This window comes from Nycticebus coucang, chromosome 8 (assembly GCF_027406575.1).
Source record: "Nycticebus coucang isolate mNycCou1 chromosome 8, mNycCou1.pri, whole genome shotgun sequence".
NCBI lineage: Eukaryota > Metazoa > Chordata > Mammalia > Primates > Lorisidae > Nycticebus > Nycticebus coucang.
This window is the reverse complement of record NC_069787.1, coordinates 123,681,720-123,701,038: the sequence shown is the minus strand read 5'-3', so window position 1 is coordinate 123,701,038 and position 19,319 is coordinate 123,681,720. Positions and strand designations below refer to the sequence as shown.

Here is a 19,319-nt window from a genome sequence, read left to right as displayed (position 1 = left end):
ATTCTAGCACTCTGGGAGGCCCACGTGAGAGGATCATTTGAGCTCAGGAGTTTGAGACTAGCCTGAGCAAATTGAGATCCCCCATCTCTACTAAAAGTAGAAAAAAATGCTGGGCATCATGGAGGGTGCCTATAGAACTAGCTATGTGGGAGGCTGAAGCAGAAGGATCACTTAAACCCAGGAGTCTGAGGTTGCTGTGAGCTAGGCTGATGCCATGGCACTCTAGCCTGGGCAACAGAGTAAGACTCTGTCTCAAAAAAAAAGTCAAAAGGCTCCAAATACCAACAAGTACCAAAAATAGTATTTATAAATCATGCGGCAGCAAAAACTGACCTGAAACAAGTCTATTTGAATCAAAAACATGTACTGAGTTGACCTGAGGCTATTTCTAGTCTTTATTTATGTAACATACACTTCACTATAGAGACATTCGTGTGTTTGCTAACAGGGCCCTGTGGCAGAAGTTGCAGGATGCAGAATTTGTAGTCCAAACACATTCTGCAGGCTTAACTCCACACACCCAGACACAAGGGGAAGACGCCGTATGACCTTTCTGAAATCCCCAAATTCTGACACACCAAACACCAGTGGTCCCAAGGGTTTGAGTAAGAGATTGTGGGTCTTCAGTGTATATATTATAGGATGGTAATGTGTGTTAAAGGAGCTAATTTTGGGCGGCGCCTGTGGCTCAGTCAGTAAGGCGCCGGCCCCATATACCAAGGGTGGCGGGTTCAAACCCGGCCCCAGCCAAACTGCAACCAAAAAACAGCTGGGCGTTGTGGCGGGCACCTGTAGTCCCAGCTACTCGGGAGGCTGAGGCAAGAGAATCACTTAAGCCCAGGAGTTGGAGGTTGCTGTGAGCTATGTGAGGCCACGGCACTCTACTGAGGGCCATAAAGTGAGACTCTGTCTCTACAAAAAAAAAAAAAAAAAGGAGCTAATTTTTTTTTTTTCCAGTTTTTGGCCGGGGCTGGGTTTGAACCCGCCACCTCCAGCATATGGTGCTGGCACCCTACTCCCTTGAGCCACAGGCGCTGCCCCAGGAGCTGATATTTTTTCAGTGCTTAGAATATTCTGGCACATAATAAGTACTATATACATATTTGTCAAATAAAGTAGTAATAGCTATCTGGTCTAAAGTCCTCCAGGTTGTGAGCCAGGGAAGAAAGTTCTGGTCTTTGAACACAGGGACGTCTGACCGCAGAAGCTGTGCTGCCGTGCACATCCCATAGCCTCTGCCCTTCCAGGTCTGGAGCTGCTGTCCTTCGGTTCATAAACCAGCTTTGTTTACAGACTATGCTGAATCAATGCGACCCTCTGAGATCCCTACTAAGTGACATCAGGCTTCTGTTCTTATGAGTCACCCCAGGCTACCATATAAAATATCACAGACTGGGCAGCTTAAGTAGCAGAAATTCACTTTCCCTCAGTTCTGGAGGCTGGAAGTCTGTGATCACACCGTCCGCAGGGCTGCTTTTCCCCTGAAGCCTCTCTTGGGCTTTCAGCTGGCCGTCTTCTCCCTCTGGATTCACGCATTCTTCCCTTCATATACGTTTGCATCTTAATATGTTCTTCCTCTAAGGACACCAGCTACACTGGATTGGGGTCCACCCCAATCACCTCATTTAACTTAATGACCCCTTTAAAGGCTTTATGTCCACGTATGTCACATTCTGAGGTACTGAGAGTTAGAGCATATGGATTTGGGGGGGCACAAGCCAGCCCCTGATAACATTTTCAGAAGCTAGATGAATTACTGCTCACACCAGCTGTATCCCACGTGCTTGCTGCCTTGTTTCTGCCCCAGTGTTTTCTAAACCATGGTCCGGGAACACCTGCAAATTGACTTACTTGAATGCAAGTGTGCTCCTAGCCCTTGAGTCAGAATCTGGGGGAGCGGACACAGTGGCCGGGAATGGAGCTTGTTTGTTTTTCACTTCATATAAAGGTTTAATTAAGGGGACTCAGGAAATGCTAGATAGAAAAGTAGCCCCCCAGTTTATACCCCCTCCACCGTTGCAGTCCCCCAGGTAAGGGCAGCTGAGAGAAGAGCAGGGGAGGGGTGCGAGGGAGGCAGCCCGATATGAGGTCTGGGGGCCCCATGCAGTCTGATGGCTTCTCCCTAGGGGACCGTGACCGTCTGGGAAAGCGGACAACCTGCTTTCCCATTTAGAGCTGGCGCCCGTAGCTCCCCCCCTTCAGGGCGCATACAGGGAGCTCTGTCGTGGAGATGCAGGAGGTTGTCTTCCCAGCAATGCCAGCTGTGGGATGCAGCCCACCAGCGGGTTCTAGTCATTGCTCTTGGGCAGCATTCCTCGACTCCCACCCCCCAACTCCTGGCAGACCTCGAAGTCCCCTCTGCCCCCAGAATGACAGAAGACCTGAACTTTGAAACAATGTTCAAGAGACGGGCAACACTGGCATTTCTCAGAGCCAAACGCTGAAGCTGGGAGCAGAGAGCGAGGTGGCTTCATGCAGTCACTGACTCTGTTCCAAAGTTTCCAGGGATGTCACATGAGGTGGGTGACTGGCAGATTCATGCTGGCTCCCTGCAAGCTGATCCAGGGAAATGGGGTCGTGATACATATGGTACAGTCTGTCAACCACGACCCAGACACCCAACGTGAGCCCTCTAGAGTGGGAGCCTGATGGAGGTGCATGCATGTGTGCACACCGGTGTCCCACGCCTGTGTTGGGTGGCCACCAGCCTCCCATGGCAAAAATTCTAGCAAAACAGCTGGTGAGTGGGACTCTAAATGATAGTGATTTTCCTAGCACCATGACAACAAGACACCATCAAAGCTAATGGCGATAATCCATCCCTCATCTTTCTCTGCTGGTTTCAGCTTAGATTTCCTGTTTCTTAAAATACTTGCGTGGCTGGCAATGGGGTGACTCACCTGCACCAGGATTGAGCAGAACAGGCAGGAAGTGCTTTCTTCTGAAGAACTGTCAAGAATCAATACAGCACCTAAGGTCGTTCATTTCACACATCGTTCCTGTCAAGGGGGAGACATGCCTACTCTCTTGTCAAAGTTGGAGCTGCCAAAGACGGCAAAGTGGTTAGAATGTGTCAAACTTTGGCACTTGTGTTAAACAGAATTTGAGGAAATCAGGCAGGTTTGACTGAATCTCCTGTTCAGCTCAATCCGGTGCAAGATGGGCCACATTTTTGACAGGGCACTGTCAGCAATGAAAGTTCACACGTGGAGTCGCTCAGCTCCACACAGGGCCTCTGGCACCATCCTCCCCAGTGGCGACTTCCAGTTGTGGGGATTCAGTGAATTCTGAGTATACATCAGTCATTTAGGAACTCTTCTGAGCTGGCAGTTCGAAAATCATACTGTTTGTGAACTTGAATGAATAAAAAAGTAGAATTAAGAATTTTACTTTCAATTAAGCTGTGTTCGTTGGTCATCTCTCAATTCCACTTAAATTCCATAGGCCATAAATGGTAGTATGTTAGAAGGTACTCTGAGGTCAGACCCAGATTCAAATCCTTATTAGTCATATATCATAGGCTAAGTTTACTTTGCCTCTCTGAACATGTCAAAGTGAGAATGGTATCATTTTCCAAATTATATTGCAGTGAATATAATAAAAGATCATGGGCCAGATCCTGCCCGTAATCCCAGCAGGGAGGATGAGGCAAGAGGATCACTTGAGGCCAGGAGTTCAAGACTAGTCTGAGCAACACAGCTGGACTCCATCTCTACAAAAAGTTTAAAAAATAGTCGAGTGTGGTAGCACACGCATGTAGTGCAGAAAATCGCCTCAGTCCACATGTTTGAGGTTGCTGTGCTATGCTGATGCCCCTGCACTCCAGCCTGGACAACAGAGGGAGATCCTGTCTCTAAAAATAATAAGACATCATGAGTAGTGAGAGAGGCTAGTACAGTGTCTGGCCCATAAATCACTGAAAGTGATTTGGATAGTCCAGACAGTGATTTGGGAGGAAAGCCCTGTTTTGACTTTCAGAGACTTGGGGGTAGTGAGTTGCAATGTCTTTGAGAAACATTGGTAGAAATTCTCTGCAAAATGGGAAAAGTGGGTGCTACTTCCAGGGGCATCTGGGGAGGCCCCACTGGGCACCTGCCTCCTTCTCAACACCCCTTCCTCAGCAGCACCCTCAGCCTCTGGTTCCACCTGGTGTGGGTCCCAGTTGACTTCTTCTGGGCGTCCAGCCACAGAGATCTGTCTTTCTCCCCGGCACTTTAAGAACCACAGGTTTTAGGGTGTGCTGGTCCCCCACCCCCCGTCATTACTTCATTTGTGTTGGTCTCAATTCCCCAAGAGACTTGAATGGAAAGAGAGAGACCAGGTTTGAGTCCAGTTACACCCCTTACTAGCTGGGTTGTTATGGACAAATTACTTCACCTCTTTGAAATGCAATATTCTCATCTATATTTGGGGCCCCCACATCATTAGGCTGTCATGAGGACTAAAGTGAGAAAAATTCATATCCAAGCATGTTGTAAACTTTGATGTACTGAGAAGAGAATTCAAACTCCTCTTAGTTTGTGCCCCTTCCTCTCATGCAGCAGGTGCTCAAAGGTATGTGGTGGCTTTTTGATTAAAAGCATTTGCCATGGGAATGCTGTTCAGTGCCAAACACACCAGGGGATGTCCTGAGCATTCCCCAAAGGGTCAAATGTGAGTTCCTTGGGTGGCTTCTGAGGAAATCTGACATTTACTGTGTATTTGCCACGTCCAGGCTCAGGCCTGGGAACATCTTGTTTGATTACCCAGGGTGGGTATTGACCAAGCTTCCCTCACCATGGTGGCAGTTAATTTTATGTAGCAACTTGACTGAGTTAAGGGACGCCTGGGTAGCTGGTGAAGCATTATTTCTGGATGGGTCCGTTGGTGTCTCTGGAAGAGATCAGCATTTTAATCAGTAGGCCCAGTAAGGAATAACCATGCTCACCAATGTGGGTGGCACCATCCATTCACTGAGGGTCTGGGAAGAGCAGAAAGGAGGAGGGAGAGTGAAATTGCTGCCCCTTCTGGGGCTGGGATATCATCTGTTCCTGCCCCTGGCATCAGAACTCTAGGTTCTCAGGCCTTCCAACTCTGGGACTAGCTCCAGGGATCGACCAGGTTCTCAGGTCCTGGGCCTCGACTGGAAGTTACACCATTAGCTCCCCTGGTTCTGAGCCCTTTGGACTCAGACTGAACCACACCACTGGCATTCCTGGCTCTCCAGTTTGCAGATGGCATAACTTCTTAACTTTCACATTTTTGTGAGCCAGTTCCTGGAATAAATCTCCTTTATATATCTGTATAGATCTATCCCATTGGTTCTGTTTCTCTGGAGAACCCTGACTAATACGCCAGCAGTGGGCAAATGAAGCCACGTGAACATTGTTAATACAAATATTTATCACTGCCATGCCTTATTTAGAACATAGCTCCTAGAAAAGTGCCTTCCACCCTGTATTTTCAGGAGTGCCTGGGCCAGAGGGTCTTACAGGTGCTCACCAACAAATCAGTGCCCAGACACCAGGCTCTGTGCCTGTCCCTGCTCTGCCGTCTCACCCTGAAAGCGTCCCTGTGGAATGTCAAGTGGATAAGATGCTTTTCTCTCCTGTTATGCTCATTTATTAGGGTCTCATCATAGTGACTCTGACCAAAAGTGTCTTTCAGAGTATTAAGAAACAATTCAGCTCGGCACCTGTTGCTCAGTGGTTAGGGCGCCAACCACATATACTGAAGCTGGTGGGTTCAAACCTGGCCTGGGCCAGCTAAACTACAATGACAACTGCAACAAAAAGTAGCCAGGTGTTGTGGCAGGTGCCTGTGGTCCCAGCTACTTGGGAGTTTGAGGCAAAAGAGAATCGCTTAAGCCCAGGAGTTTGAGGTTGCTGTGAGTTGTGATGGCACAGCACTCTACCAAGGGTGACACAGTGAGACTCTGTCTCAAAAAAAAAAAAAAAAAGAAAGAAAGAAAAGAAAGGAATCAACTCTTTTAGCTTTTGGTGACTGCTCTGCCCAGGAACCACACCTGGATTCCAACCACTGTTTACCACAGTGTGCTCAAAACCACCCCTTTCCTCTACCCCTTCCCCTACATGGACACTTTGCCGTTGGCTGGGCCCACTGTGCTTTGCTTTTTGCATTTCCTTAAGAGAAGGAGATTCTCCAACCCCCTGCAGGGTTTCTCTATGAGTTCAATAGACACGACTGCGTCCTAGTGCAGACTCCAGAGTGTACATTCCACTGTGAGATGAAGAAACAGGGGCTCACAGGGTTGAGAAACTGAACCAGAGCCACACACCCAACAGATGACAGGGTTAAGAGCCAAACTCAGAGTGAAGTCCAAATCTCACGTTCTTTCTGATCCAAATCCCATGAGCAAAGTGGCAACATGACATGTTGTTCTGACCCCGGTGTTCACTCCAGGGCACAGCGTGCCGGTCACTGTTTACTATACATACTGTTCTCCTCCCCAGGGGTTTATGTCTCTTTCTGCTTGATTTCCTCTGATAATTATACTCCGGGCACGAAAGACCGTGGATTCCTCGCTATTCCACCCTCTTTCCCACCCCTAGCTGCCCTCCTAATGAACCTACAAGCTGTTTCGGTGTTACTGGGCTCATGGTTAAAAGAACTATGGTGCTCATACAGAAGACAGAAGCAAGTCCTGGCGACTGTGAAGAGACACCTTAGCCAGTGTCAGTAGATCTCAGAAAATCACAAATTCATTGACTTGATCTTCAAAGCCACTGAATCTGATCACCCCACAACAACTCTCTGTTCTAGACTAAAGGTCTATACCTGACCCAGGGCTCTCTTCACTCCCCTCTGAGCTGTGGCTTGGTGTCCACTGAAGGTGAAGCTTATTTTGTGTGCCTCTCCTCCTAGCCCACTCCAGTGACGTGGCATCTACCCTCCTTCTTAATTGACTCTCCAGGCTTTAGCAAGGGCCAGCGCCCAGGCTTGGCCTTGACTTTCCATCCTGGCCCTCCCTCCTTGGGGAGCTAGATGCTCTTCTCCCCCAGCAGACGTTGCCTGGGGACCTGCCTACATCTAAACCAACCTTCCCCTCATTCCAAGAATAAAGGACTCCATTTCCTCCCCAGGCATTAACTGCCCCAGACTGTGGACAGTCTCTTTGCAGGGCTCCTAATCCATCACCAGCTAGGGATCTGAGTCTTCAGATTCCTTACAGTCTTAGACTACTTAAAGGCCTTGTTTAATATTATGGAACCTCCATTCTACATACCCTGTCCTCCCATTCTCTCCCTTCTTTCTCTCCATAGCATTTAGCAGCATTTAGATGTATCATCTGTCCTCCTCTCTTCCTCCGGAAGGAGTTCCTTGAGATTTTAGCCTGTTTTGCTTGAGCAGCACCTGGACCATTGAATGGACAAGTGCTGAATGGACGCTCATGGCCTTGAAAGCCAGTGCCAGAACACACATACTGAGGTGTTGGAAAAACCAGGAGCATTTATTTCTCAGCTTCACAGAGACCAGCCACCTCAGGACTGCTAAAGATGTCTAAACCTCCTCCATATTAGCCACAGCGATCTGCTTTCTGCAAGTACTTTAGGCAACTCATCATCCTGGCCAGCCCCTGAACTGTCACCCCACTGAGACATGGCCTGTTCCCCCACGAGCCCTCAGTGTGCCCTCCGGCCACAGAATGAAGCTCTGTTTTCCTTGTACTCACACCCCAGTGCTCAGCACAGTGCAGAGAAGCTATGAGAGGTGCGATAAATATTTGATGAGTACACACATACCTGGGATTCCTCATGCAGAGGCCTCCAGCCCCTGCTGAACTAACTGTGCGCCTCAGATGCCAGGGTGTGATGAGTTTACTTCCCCTTATTGTGATGAACGACAGTTTTTCCTAAAAAGGTTTCATGTATTAAGTTTTATAGATCATGAATTTCAAGATATCCCTTCTGGAATGATACTCTTTCCAAAAGACATACTCTTTCCTACATTTAAAAGTAAAATCGATGATTATGTTTCCTTTTCTTAGAACTTAAATATTTCCTTAGAAATAAATTTATCCTACATCAAGCATGCAAAGTAAATTCAGTGTGAGTTTAAAATGACATGCTTTTCTTCCAGAGGCTTAAGACGCTTGGACCCCCCTGGGTTACTCACAGAGTTAGGTTTTTTTGGAATTGTAAAAATTCCTTAGGCCTTTTCTCTGAAGCAGTACACCCTGTGAAGCCTGAGATCCAAGGGCATGCCGCCCTTCCTCAGAGATACGGGCCAGAGGGTTGACATATGTTAACAACATATTGTCAGAGGTCTATAGGTGCTCTGCCCTGAAGGAAGGTCACAGTCGTTACTTCATACTGAGTAAACCGAGTGAATGCTTGAAGATATTCTTCTATGAACTCTGTTCCCCTATAGCTGTTTTCGTCTTTGTGCCCTGCTCGGAAAACTAGTCACTGTTTAGAGGAAGGGATTTACTACACTAGTGGTTACATTGATATGATAAATATTTCCTTTCAAGTTAAAATTCAGCTAATAGATAATGGATTAGGTGTGTACGTGACTGGAAGAGTATAAAACTTAAACTTGGAATAAAGAACTTTGCTATATGCCATCCCACGGTGTATAGTCTGTTTCTTGACTTAATAATTACAGGAGCGAGTTCACACCTACAGCAAAGCTGCTGCTCGTTCGCGTCTCGGGTCACGCAACAATTATGTTGAAGTTTTATGGTTTTGAAAATTGGAGTCTGTAAAGAAAGCTGATGTTGCCTTTATCATCTCTTTGTACCTGGAATAATAATTAAACATTTGTTTGTTACAAAGAGCTTTTTAAAAAAATATAGGCGAAGATTATTTGGTTTCTTGTAAGTTTTGGAGAAGGTGATTTTTTTTGGAGACAGGGTCTTGCTCTGTCTCTAGGGCTAGTGTGCAGTGGCGTCATCATAGCTCACTGCAACCTCCAACTCCTGGGCTCAAGTTATCTGCCTGCCTTAGCCTCCTGAGCAGCTGGGACTATAGGCACACACCACCATGTTGGCTAATTTTTCAATTTTTTGTAGAGGAGTCTTTCTCTTACCCAGACTGAGAGTGATTATTTAAAAAGCGAAAATAATACACAGAGAAAAAGTAAAATGTTTAAGGGGGAGGACGTTTGGCAGAAGGAGGGAGGGCAGGAGGCGGGATCTCACCCAATGTGCATGTTGTGGGGGTGGATAACACGCCCCCTGGGAGAGGGGCTCTTCTACAAATGGAACTTTACCCTGGAAGTGAGAACAACGTAGCCTAAAAATTGTACTCTCATATTAATTTGATTTAATTAAAAAAATTTAAAAAAAAGAAAAAGAAAAATGTTTGTTATCCTCATGTCAGGGAAGGAGAGACTGAACATTTCCTAAAGAGAGCTATTTGTGGATTGAACTAAGCTTTAAACTATACTGGATATTTAGTTGATTATAATCCCGTGTCTAATCCTTTAAATTAATGTAATCAGTGTGGTAAGAGGAAAAAGCTGGACTTTGTTATTTTCAATATCAATTATCTACACTGATCTATGTACAGATAAGTTCTCAGGTGCCAATTCTTTTATACCTTGGACATATTATAATCCCTGAGAGTTTTAAAAAGTAAACTCCACTTTGGGAGGCTGAAGTGGGGAGACCACTTGAGGTCATGAGTTTGAGATCAGCAAGACCCTATCTCTATGAAAAGTAAAAAAGAAAAAATTTAGCCAGATAGGGTGGTGCACACCTGTAGTCTCAGCTACTCAGGGGGCTGAGGCAGGAGGATTGCTTGAGCTCAGGAATTTGAGGTTGCAATGAGCTATGATGACACCACTGCACACTAGCCTTGGTGACAGAGCAAGACTCTGTCTCATAAAAAAAAAAGAGAAAAAGAAAAAGAAGTTAAACCCCAGAAGGCAACAGTGTTGTGCCTCTGTGTACCTGCCTGCCCAACAGCTGCTACTTCATTTTCTGCTAACAGCATCTTGATTTCCCTTTGGAGAGCCACCCTCACTCCACTTTCAGTTTATGAAGCTAGAGATAGCCATGCAATCTAGGTTTAGCCAATTAGAGTTTGTTCAGAGGTGGGTACATGACCAAAGCCAGGCCAAGGAGAAGCTGACTAGGGATTTTGCTGGCACTTTTGAGAAAGAGGTGCTTTGCCCTTGAGTAATACTGAAGCTTGCAGCTACCTAGGAGTGAAGCTCACACAAAACAGAGCAAACAGGTGGGCAATTCAACTCAAACTGCAACTTGGATGTACCAATAAAAAGTGATTTTTCTAGTTTGTCCGTAACCAATCTAGTCATCCACTAGTTAGAAGGGGTTTAAATTTTGGTTAATCTAATACCCTCATTGAGACTATACTTACTTTCTCAAATGACTCCCCTCGTCTCCTACTCTCCCCCAAAAGAGGAGGACCCACGGTGTGGAGCCACAGTCAATATTCAACAGGCACATGCCACGATGGCTGACTTGGTTGGTAAAATACTGAAAGATACATGGAGCAGATGGTAAATAGATTCTGCCCTGAAGTCTCTGAGCCCCCTCCATTGTCTCTTCCCTGGAACTTATCCCTAAACCCCCCATAATACATCCACTAAAAGGCTAAGGCTGGACATAGCGGGACATCTCCATTCAGACTCATCAGTACCTGAGCTTGTAGAGATTTTTAAATGTTTTGACCATCATCCCTGCAGGGTATATTGGATAGAAGTGGCAGGGAAGTGTGCGGCTTATGTGTCCTTACGGTGTTGAGAGGAAGGGAACACTTGGCCTTGCACTGGTCCTTGGGCATATCCCCTGTCTTGAGTGCACCACCAGCCTCTGACGTGGACATCTGTGGATGGAGAGCTTGGATTCCCTCTGAGGCAGCCTGAGGCCGTGCTCCCAAAGGTGCTCCCTGGCTGGCTTAGTTTCTTCTCTGTTCTTCCAGCTGTTAAAGACTCTCTGACTTCTGGCTGTGACCTTCCTCCTAGTTGGTTCCAGGGGTCTACTTGGCAGCCCACACCACTAAGTCCCCTTGCTACAGTAGTCACCTCTAGTAAGCTGGCCACAGACTTGCTGATAGGTCTGCATACAGTCTGGGCTACATGGGGATCTAGCACAGCTTCCAAGTCCATAATAGTCTCCCTCTGCCAGACCAACACTAGGCTCTTCCTTTCATAATCCTGGAGGGGGTATGGGGATAAGGTCTTCCTCTGCCATGCGGTTACTCAATACTTTCCCGACACAATCTTTCCTTCCAGCCTCTTGTCTTATTTTGTTGCTTCTGTCTTTACACAATCCCCTCTCCCCCTTTCTCCCTCTCTAGGCCTCCCATACGTAACCCCCCGAGGTATAATCTCCCAAAACTCAGACCTCAATCCTCTGAAGAGGAAGGTAATGGAATATCCATCTTCAAGGTAAGAGCTTGAATTCCATGGCGACTGCCTTACTCTGAAACTCTACTTCTGAATGTCAGCAGCTGAGTGTTACCTTTTCTCTCTCTTTGCATGCCATCTAGAAGAATTTTCATTTCTTCTTAGGCAGACGAATGCTTTGAGTAGACTAAGTTCATATACTCTAAAAGGCAAAAGAGAAAAATACGTTGATAATTCAAAATATTATCCCTAGTATACTTGACAACCCCCTTTAACCCACTGAAATCTAACCAGGCCTCAAGCCGGTCTACCCAGTTTACCAAAACCCTGGGTCCTATTTTTGGTTTAGCTGGTGAGAGCTGGGTTTCAGTTCTTGTTGCCTGTTCTCCTGACAGGCTTGGGAATACCAGTATCTATTTCACATTACTCGTGTAGCACCAAACACAGCTCCACATGCAATTGGGGCAGATTCAGTGGATTTGATGAGAAGACTGGGGCCATGGCTAGATCCATCCTGACACAGACCAAGCTTGTTTTAATCAGCTCCAAAAGTCCATTCCTAAACTTTCCAAGTGCACTTCTTCCTTTCACACAGTAGAAGGAAAAGAAGTAAGGTCGAGGAACAGGCCGGAATTCCCTTTCATCTCACTCACACTATGGTGGTGTAGTGGGCTATACAGGGACACCAAGCTGCTTGCCCCTGATGAGCCCTCCATATCTCTTTCCCTACAACTGTGTTCCAGTTTTCCATGGCAAAAACAAAACAAAACAACCCCCCCCCAAAAAAAAAAAACAGAAACAGTGACAAAAAAGTCACTCAGCCTCATCTTTCAGCTGTAATTTCCCCCCTCCTGCCCGACCAGCTCTCCTGAACAGGTGGCTCATCCTCACCACCCTGCTCTCCCCTTCCCTGACTCCTTTGGCTTCGGATCTATAATGATTTGGTTTCTGTCCTCACACCCCCACTGAAACCAACAGGCACAAGTTGTCAAGGACTTCCTCATTGTCAGCTTCAGCAGACACATTCCAGGGGCCATCGGCTGGACATCTCTGTGGCATTCCCCACTCCTGACTGCTTTCTCAACCTGGACAGCCTTGTTGGTTGCTTGGGCCACTTCTTTCCTGGTTTTCTTTCCGTTTCCTCATCCACTCCTCAGGAGCTCTTATTTGAAAGGTTTGCATCTTATGACTCCATGAGCTTCTCATTCTGACTCCTGTCCTGTGCCATCTCAGCCCTGCCCCAGCATCTGAGACCACCTTTAGGTGACTGTTCCACAGTGGGCATGTCGAGGCCTTGCGCTGGTGTTGTCCCTTCAGGAGGCTGCCTGGGGATCCTGCACCCCAGCCTCCTTTGCTCTTTCCCTGCCTACTGAGGTGGGAACCTGTGCTTGGCGGCATATACAGCATTCACCCTCAGCAATGAGTGTCTGATGGATTCTGAAACTTGGTCTCATTTTGTCCTTTATGGGTTTCACACCTGCGACTCCACCGGGATGGTCTTTACTCTGCTGGTCTGTGATCCCAGACTACAGCAATCTGGCACGTTAGCCCCTTATCCACCATTCCTTTTACCCACTTAACTCTATTCCTTCCTGTCCTCTGCAGGAAAAGAGAGAGAGGCCCCCATGATAAAGTGGGATTCAAAACATAAATTACACAACCTCGCGGAGCACATTTTACCCTGCTAAGAGGTCCGGATGTCTGGGATGTCTCTCTGCAGCCACCATGAGTCACAGGGAGAGTTGGAGGGAGGTAGCAGGGCAAGAATAGCTGGAGGGAAGACTAACAGAGCCATTTCCTCCTCTCCCAGGCAGCCAGGCTCTGTAACGCTGTGCGGGTCTCCCCAGGTGCCGCACGTGGGAAAGCACCTTGCCTCTTGACAAGTTCCGCATGACTTCTGTCTGGAAACCAGGTTCATGATTGTCTCCTGAACGCCTACGTGCCCGCCACTTTCTACTTCCCAAAACCTCACAGGAATATTTATTTGAGCGCCTTCCATATGCTGGGACCGTGCTAAGCAATTTGTACCTCATCTTATTTAAATGCCAGGACCCTAGCCTGTTTTTTTACCACTGTTTTGCAGACCAGGAAAGGAGGGCATGAACAGGTTAACTCCCTCACTAAGGCCATCCAACCAGTAACTCAGTCCGGCACATCACCAAGTCGTGCAGGGCGTCAGACCCAGGCCCACGTGCTTCTGTGCCCGAGGCCGGGGCGGCCACAGTCACTGCCTCCTACGTGTAACTCGCTGCCACACGTTCATGGAGCGCAGTGTCCAGATGCGTGATAAATGCTCCCTGGAGGACAGCCTAAACCCTGCCAACACCAGCTGGATCTGGTCCCAGCTCTTGAAACCCAGAAGCGCAGCTTGGTGCCTTTGTCATTGCCTCGTTGGGCCTCAGTTTCCTCATCTGTAAAAGGGCGGCATCGCGCGGAGGCCCTGCAAGGAGCCTGTGACTTTAACATTCTGCGGTTCTCTTCCAGGGGTGCAGTGTTCCTAACGTGCTGCCAAGAAACGGGACCACAGAGGACCAGGCAGCCCGGCTCGGCTGACGCCGCGTCCTCGCCCTGGGCCCTGGAGGGGTGAGCTCAGGCCCGGTCGCCCTTGGCCCCCGCCGCGGGGACACGCAGTGCGCGGGCCCGGGATGCAGGTCAGCCTGCGGGGAACCGGTCGGGGACCCGCGGGCGGCGCCCGGTCCAGTCAGCCTGGGCCCGGGGCAGCTGCTGCCGGAGCGGGAGGGCGTTCCAGCCGCGGCCCCGGCGCTGGCCCTGCCCCAGAGCGCAGCGGCCGCCCCCGGCCCGTGCGGTGCAGGGGCGGAGCACGGCCCGGATCTCTGCCAGCGGGGAGCGTCGAGAGGACTTTCCTCTTCAAAGTGATACCACTGATTAAACTGAAAACTCGAAAGGTCACCGAGGACGTTTACCCGGGCCGGGGCGGGGAGTGGGAGGTCTGGAGGCGTTGCGATGCTGAAGCTTCTCCAGGCCTGGGCGCCGGCGGCCCTCGCTGCGCTCCGGGGGGACGAAGAACCCGGGCAGCTGCTCCACGCCGGCGAGGGAAGCCGGGAGGGAACGAGAGCGCCCTTTTCCTCTTCATCCTGTGTTCTCATTCTCCGGACCGCTTTTTATTTTTATTTTTCGAAATCAGGGAAGGGAAAGGGGTATTAATCGAAACGTTTCCTAAATGAGGAAAATAAACGAGGCAGCCTTCTGGCTTGCTGCACGCTGACACCCCCAGCCCTTCCTCCCCTGTGCGCAATCTTTTGAAGTTCAATGTTGTCGGTCTGAGTTTGCATTCCCTGCTCAGGGAACGTGGCTTGGCTTTTGCAGGATTTGGGCCTGCAGTGAGTGAGCTGGGGGAGGCTGGAGAGAGAAGCCCTCTGCCCAGACACTCTCTCCAGAAGCCCAGCTCCGCCTGTGCAGGGCAGGCTCTCCCTTTCATGGTTAAGGGTAGGACTTACAAGAAAGCCTTCCTTCTCCAGACAGTTGTTTTCAGGCTGATAAATGCTGGGAAGGAAAAGCGTTGTCTAGGAAAGAATTTTCACCGTATTGCTGAACTCCCCATACCCAGGAGGGAGAAGTGGTGCTGTCTGGGAAGTCCTTCCTGACATCAAATCATTTCAGATCACTTAGGGTACTTTGATTTCATTTAACGTCATTTCATTTTCTTTCCCAGTCCTAAAAGTTCTGGAAAAGGAGACACTGAAAATAATCTAAAACGTTAAGGCATGAAATGAAATAACTCCTAAAATTAAAGAGATTCACTATCTTAAGAACTTGCTTAGGCGACCTTCTAGCAGTTTTTCATGTGAGAATGATGGAGATAATGTACACACACACACACCCCCAAACCCCACAAAAATAAAACTACAACTAGAAGGAAAGGTTACCAGGAAGGCTCATATGTTATTCTCTGATTCACCAGATCAGAATGAGAATATAGGGAGGGAATGCGTGGGCTGGGTGAAAAGCAGGGGCAGGGGAGTTTTGAATGTGCTTCATCCATAACTAATGTCTCCAACAATAAGAAGAAAATACTCTTTGCTTTCTGTAAAGGGTACTGGGAATTCAAAGTTGTGGAAGAACAGTCCTACCCTGGAAGCTACCGTAGCCTTAAGCACAGCTAGACCCTTAGAAATTCACCTACTTCCAAAGGCAGGTCAAAAAATATGCTGTTTTATTAAGTACATTTATAGTACATTTAGTACATATAGTACATTTATAGTACAATGGTGGGGCGGGGCTTTCATAGCAGAAAACCCCCAAATGCCCCCATGACCTGTAAGCTAAATGGTGATTATCATGGTTTGTGTTCATGTATGTTTGCTTATTCTGCTTTGCTTTTAAAAAGTTAGCAGAGGGGGCGGCGCCTGTGGCTCAGTGGGTAAAGTGCTGGCCCCAGATACTGAGTGAGGGTGGCAGGTTCGAACCAGGCCCTGGCCAAACTGCAACAACAACAAAAAAATAGCCGGGCATTGTGGTGGGCTCCTGTAGTCCCAGCTACTCAGGAGGCTGAGGCAAGAGAATTGCCCAAGCCCAGGAGTTGGAGGTTGCTGTGAGCTGTGATGGCATAGCACTCTATTGAGGGTGATAAAGGGAGACTCTGTCTCTACAAAAAAAAACAAAAAAAACAAAAAAACCCCAGAGTTTCTGTGTCCAAATGTATGGGAAGCAAGAGAAAGCTTTCGGACAACTATAAAAGAAGGGGGCGGCAGGATTATCCACCTACCTCCCAGAGGACAGACCCATGCTAGGCTCCCTCTTTCACTGCTGATGAGTTTGAAGATGGTGTATCTCACAGATGGGCGAGGCACCCCTGCCCAGTTAACTTTACTGGCCCATCACTCTGTATGCCCAGCAAGTAAACTCAGGTTTGAAAATCATAAAACCTGGTTCATGAAGGGATTAGATCTCGCAGGAGATAATATCAATCTTCGGTCTTTTTAGATATTCTATCAGGCATCACATTTATTTTCGAGAAGCAACATCTAAACTGTCAGAGTTCAAAAATCAGTTTCCTTCTGGAATAGAGTAATGGAGAAAGAGTTCCGGAAGTGGCAATTTAATTTGTATCTAATTTCAGCAGAATAATTGCAGATAACTTGAATGAGCGGTGAGGTATAGCTCCCAGAAGTTACTTATTTTAGTAGCACTCCCTCAGGATGAATGTTAACTATTTTCAGTTGCATGTGGGAAAACCAAGGGCGCTGCCAAGCTGTGGCAAGCTGGCATCATGTCTGGGAGCTGCCAGCTAGGATGCGTAGTTCCACTCAGATTCATTTCTAACTGGCAGGGGGCATGTGGCCTTTTTCTTTATTAAATTTAAGGTCCTGATCACTTCCCTTCTTTTCTGCCTTATCTTCCACTCATCCCTCCCCCTACAGGGAGCTCTTGGCTGAATCCTTCTAATAATAACAGTGTGATGCCAAGTGGGTTGTGTCAAATCCTCAGGGAGAGACGGGAAATGAAGCACATTGTTCTTTAGGGCTCCTAAGGACCAGAATGTACCCATCAACAAAAACAAACTAATATGCAGTGAAATTACGTGTCTCTGTATATAATTGGTGCAGAATGGAGTCATGCTGAGATGGGGCCTTAAACAGCTCTTGGTGTATGTGGTAGGCAGCCTCTGAAATAGCCCTTAATAACCACCACTCCCTGATATTCGTGCTTTGGTACGATTTACCCTTGAATGTGGGCTGCATGGACCTGGTGCCTGGCTTTGACAAATAGAATACAGCAAAAGTGATGGAATGTCACTTCTAAGATTGGGTCACAAAAAGCCTCCCTCCTTGTCTCTCAGCCAGCTAGCCAACTGCTCTGTGGTAAGCCGCCCGGTAGAGGCCCATGTGACAAAGAACTGATGTTTACAGCCAACAGCCCTGGGAGTGAGCCCCACAGGTGATCCTCCCTCCGTACAACCCTGACTGGACTTTGGTCCTGGCTGACACCTGATTACAGCCTGGGAGACCCTGAATCAGAGGCCCACTATGCTGCAATTAGACTCCTGACCCACAGAAACTAAAGACAATACATGTTGGTCATTTTAAGCTTCTCAGTTTTGGAGCGATTTGTTTTGTACCAATAGAAAACTAATACAGTATATTACCCAAAGCAGGTAATTAAGACCCTCCAATGACCCTGTTAGAGTTCTGCCTCCATTCTCACCTCCTGATACAGCCCCTCCATAACCCTGGGACCCCTTTTTAGACACATCTTACTCTTGGGTGGTTTTGTAGGCGCTGTTTCTTCTGCCTGAAACCAAATTATCAACTTCCTTTTCTCCACAAGATAAATTCCTGCTCACCTTTGGCACCTGGCTCAGATGTGTCCTCTGGAAAACCTTCCCAACTCAGCAGAGCAGAGCGCCTCTCCTTGGCCTTGGGGTCTCCAGTGTGCTTTGCCTCTGCATGTGCTGTCTTTATGGCAGCTCGCTAGGCCTAACTCCTGGACAGCAGGACACATTGCTTTGTTTTCTGATGCCTGGTGCCTGGCACAACGCCACACTAATACACCATTTGTGGAATGGATCACTGACTATTTCACAGAAGCCAGGGTCCTCAGCAGATGAAGGGATCTGGTAACTAGTTTTACTCTCCCCTGATGCCAGAATCTTATGACAGTAGCCTCAGAGCATTTGGGAGAAGACTATTTTGGTTAATTGGACAATAAGCATACATGTATTTTATTTTATTTTGAGACAGAGCCTCATGCTGTCGCCCTGGGTAGAGTGCCATAGCATCACAGCTCACAGCAACCTCCAACTCCTGGGCTCAAGCGTTCTCCTGCCTCTACCTCCCAAGTAGCTGGCACTACAGGCACCTGCCACAATGCCCTGCTATTTTTTTTGTTGCAACCATCACTGTTGTTTGGCGGTCCCAGGCTGGATTCGAACCCGCCAGCTCAGGTGTATGTGAGTGGCTTTAGCCACTTGAGCCACAGGCGCCAAGCCACATACATGTATTTTGAGAACTCAATCAGCAGATCAAATGTTACAGCAGCCCACGGGGGCATGAAGCTGTCTTGATCTAATCCCAACTCCTCGGCCCCTCAGTTAAGGTCATGGGAGCTTGAAAATTGACAGTCCTGTGATCTAAGTGGTTATCACCACGGCAGTCTCTGACCTTGGAATTGCTATGTCCCAGGCATCACGATGTTCTTCCCTTCATTTTTAGAGAAAGTTAGAAAGAAACCATGAAGGCATTCCTGCAGACACACCAAAGGGACATCCTTAAGACAAGCCTGAAAGAAGGAAGAGAAGATTATGCTTTTGCCTCAGTGTTGATCTAGTCCATAAAGAGAGGGAAGGCTGTTGGAAGTCTTACGGGTATGGGCCATGTTGTAAGCCTGTCCCTTCCATCACCGGGTCCTGACCTCCTCATTTGCCCTCCATTGCTCTTCTCCCAGTCTCCAACTCACCTGTTTTAGACAGCTTCCTAACTGATCTGGTGACACTTACTTACAATCTTTTCCAAACTGTTCTCCAGAAGGAGTTTGAAATCTTTCCAAAATGCACATTGGATCCATCCCCTTAGATGGTTCAGCGGCTCCTAGGCATAGCCTGCCCAGTGTCCAGCCTGGTCAGGAATCTCTCCCCTCCTCGCTTCAGTCACACTTGCCATCTTTTATGACCTTGAAAACCATGTGCCATCCGACCCCAGGAGCTGCACAGGACCAGCAAGGCCTAGTTAATCCTATTGTTCCTTCAGATTTCATTTCACTCATCATTTCCTCAGAGATTTCCCTGACATCCCTTATTAAATCAAATCCCCTCATTATATATGCAGGGCCCCACCCATGCAATGTCACATTAATCTGTGCGGGTATTTGATCAGGGTCCTCTTCTTCTGAGGGCAGGGATCATGCCTATCTTTGCTGACATTGTATTCTTGGTACTTAGAATGAGCTGGTAAAGAGCAGGCATTCAATCAATATCTGTTGAAGGAATGAATGAATTATGGGTGCTGTTGAGGATACACAGAGACAAAACTGGGAAATGCAGGGAG

General features: G+C 47.8%; 1 protein-coding gene across 4 annotated transcripts; it reads right to left on the bottom strand.

The window, feature by feature from the left end:
* Positions 1 to 936: 936 nt before the first annotated feature.
* On the bottom strand, positions 937 to 14,665 carry LOC128592553 (nematocyst expressed protein 3-like). Of its 4 annotated transcripts, XR_008381921.1 has the most exons (5): positions 12,997 to 14,665; positions 10,326 to 11,518; positions 7,743 to 7,852; positions 2,901 to 3,042; positions 937 to 2,556 (listed from the first exon to the last, which is right to left on the bottom strand). XR_008381921.1 is itself a non-coding variant. In XM_053600536.1 (2 exons), exon 1 carries the CDS (start codon positions 14,421 to 14,423, stop codon positions 13,776 to 13,778), a length of 648 nt encoding a protein of 215 aa, XP_053456511.1. In that variant the 5' UTR covers positions 14,424 to 14,665; the 3' UTR covers positions 8,378 to 11,518; positions 12,997 to 13,775. The 4 variants fall into 4 exon arrangements, 1 of the variants encoding a protein (XP_053456511.1); XR_008381919.1 differs by having other exon boundaries at positions 937 to 3,042; XR_008381920.1 differs by having other exon boundaries at positions 937 to 3,042; positions 13,555 to 14,665.
* Positions 14,666 to 19,319: the final 4,654 nt, after the last annotated feature.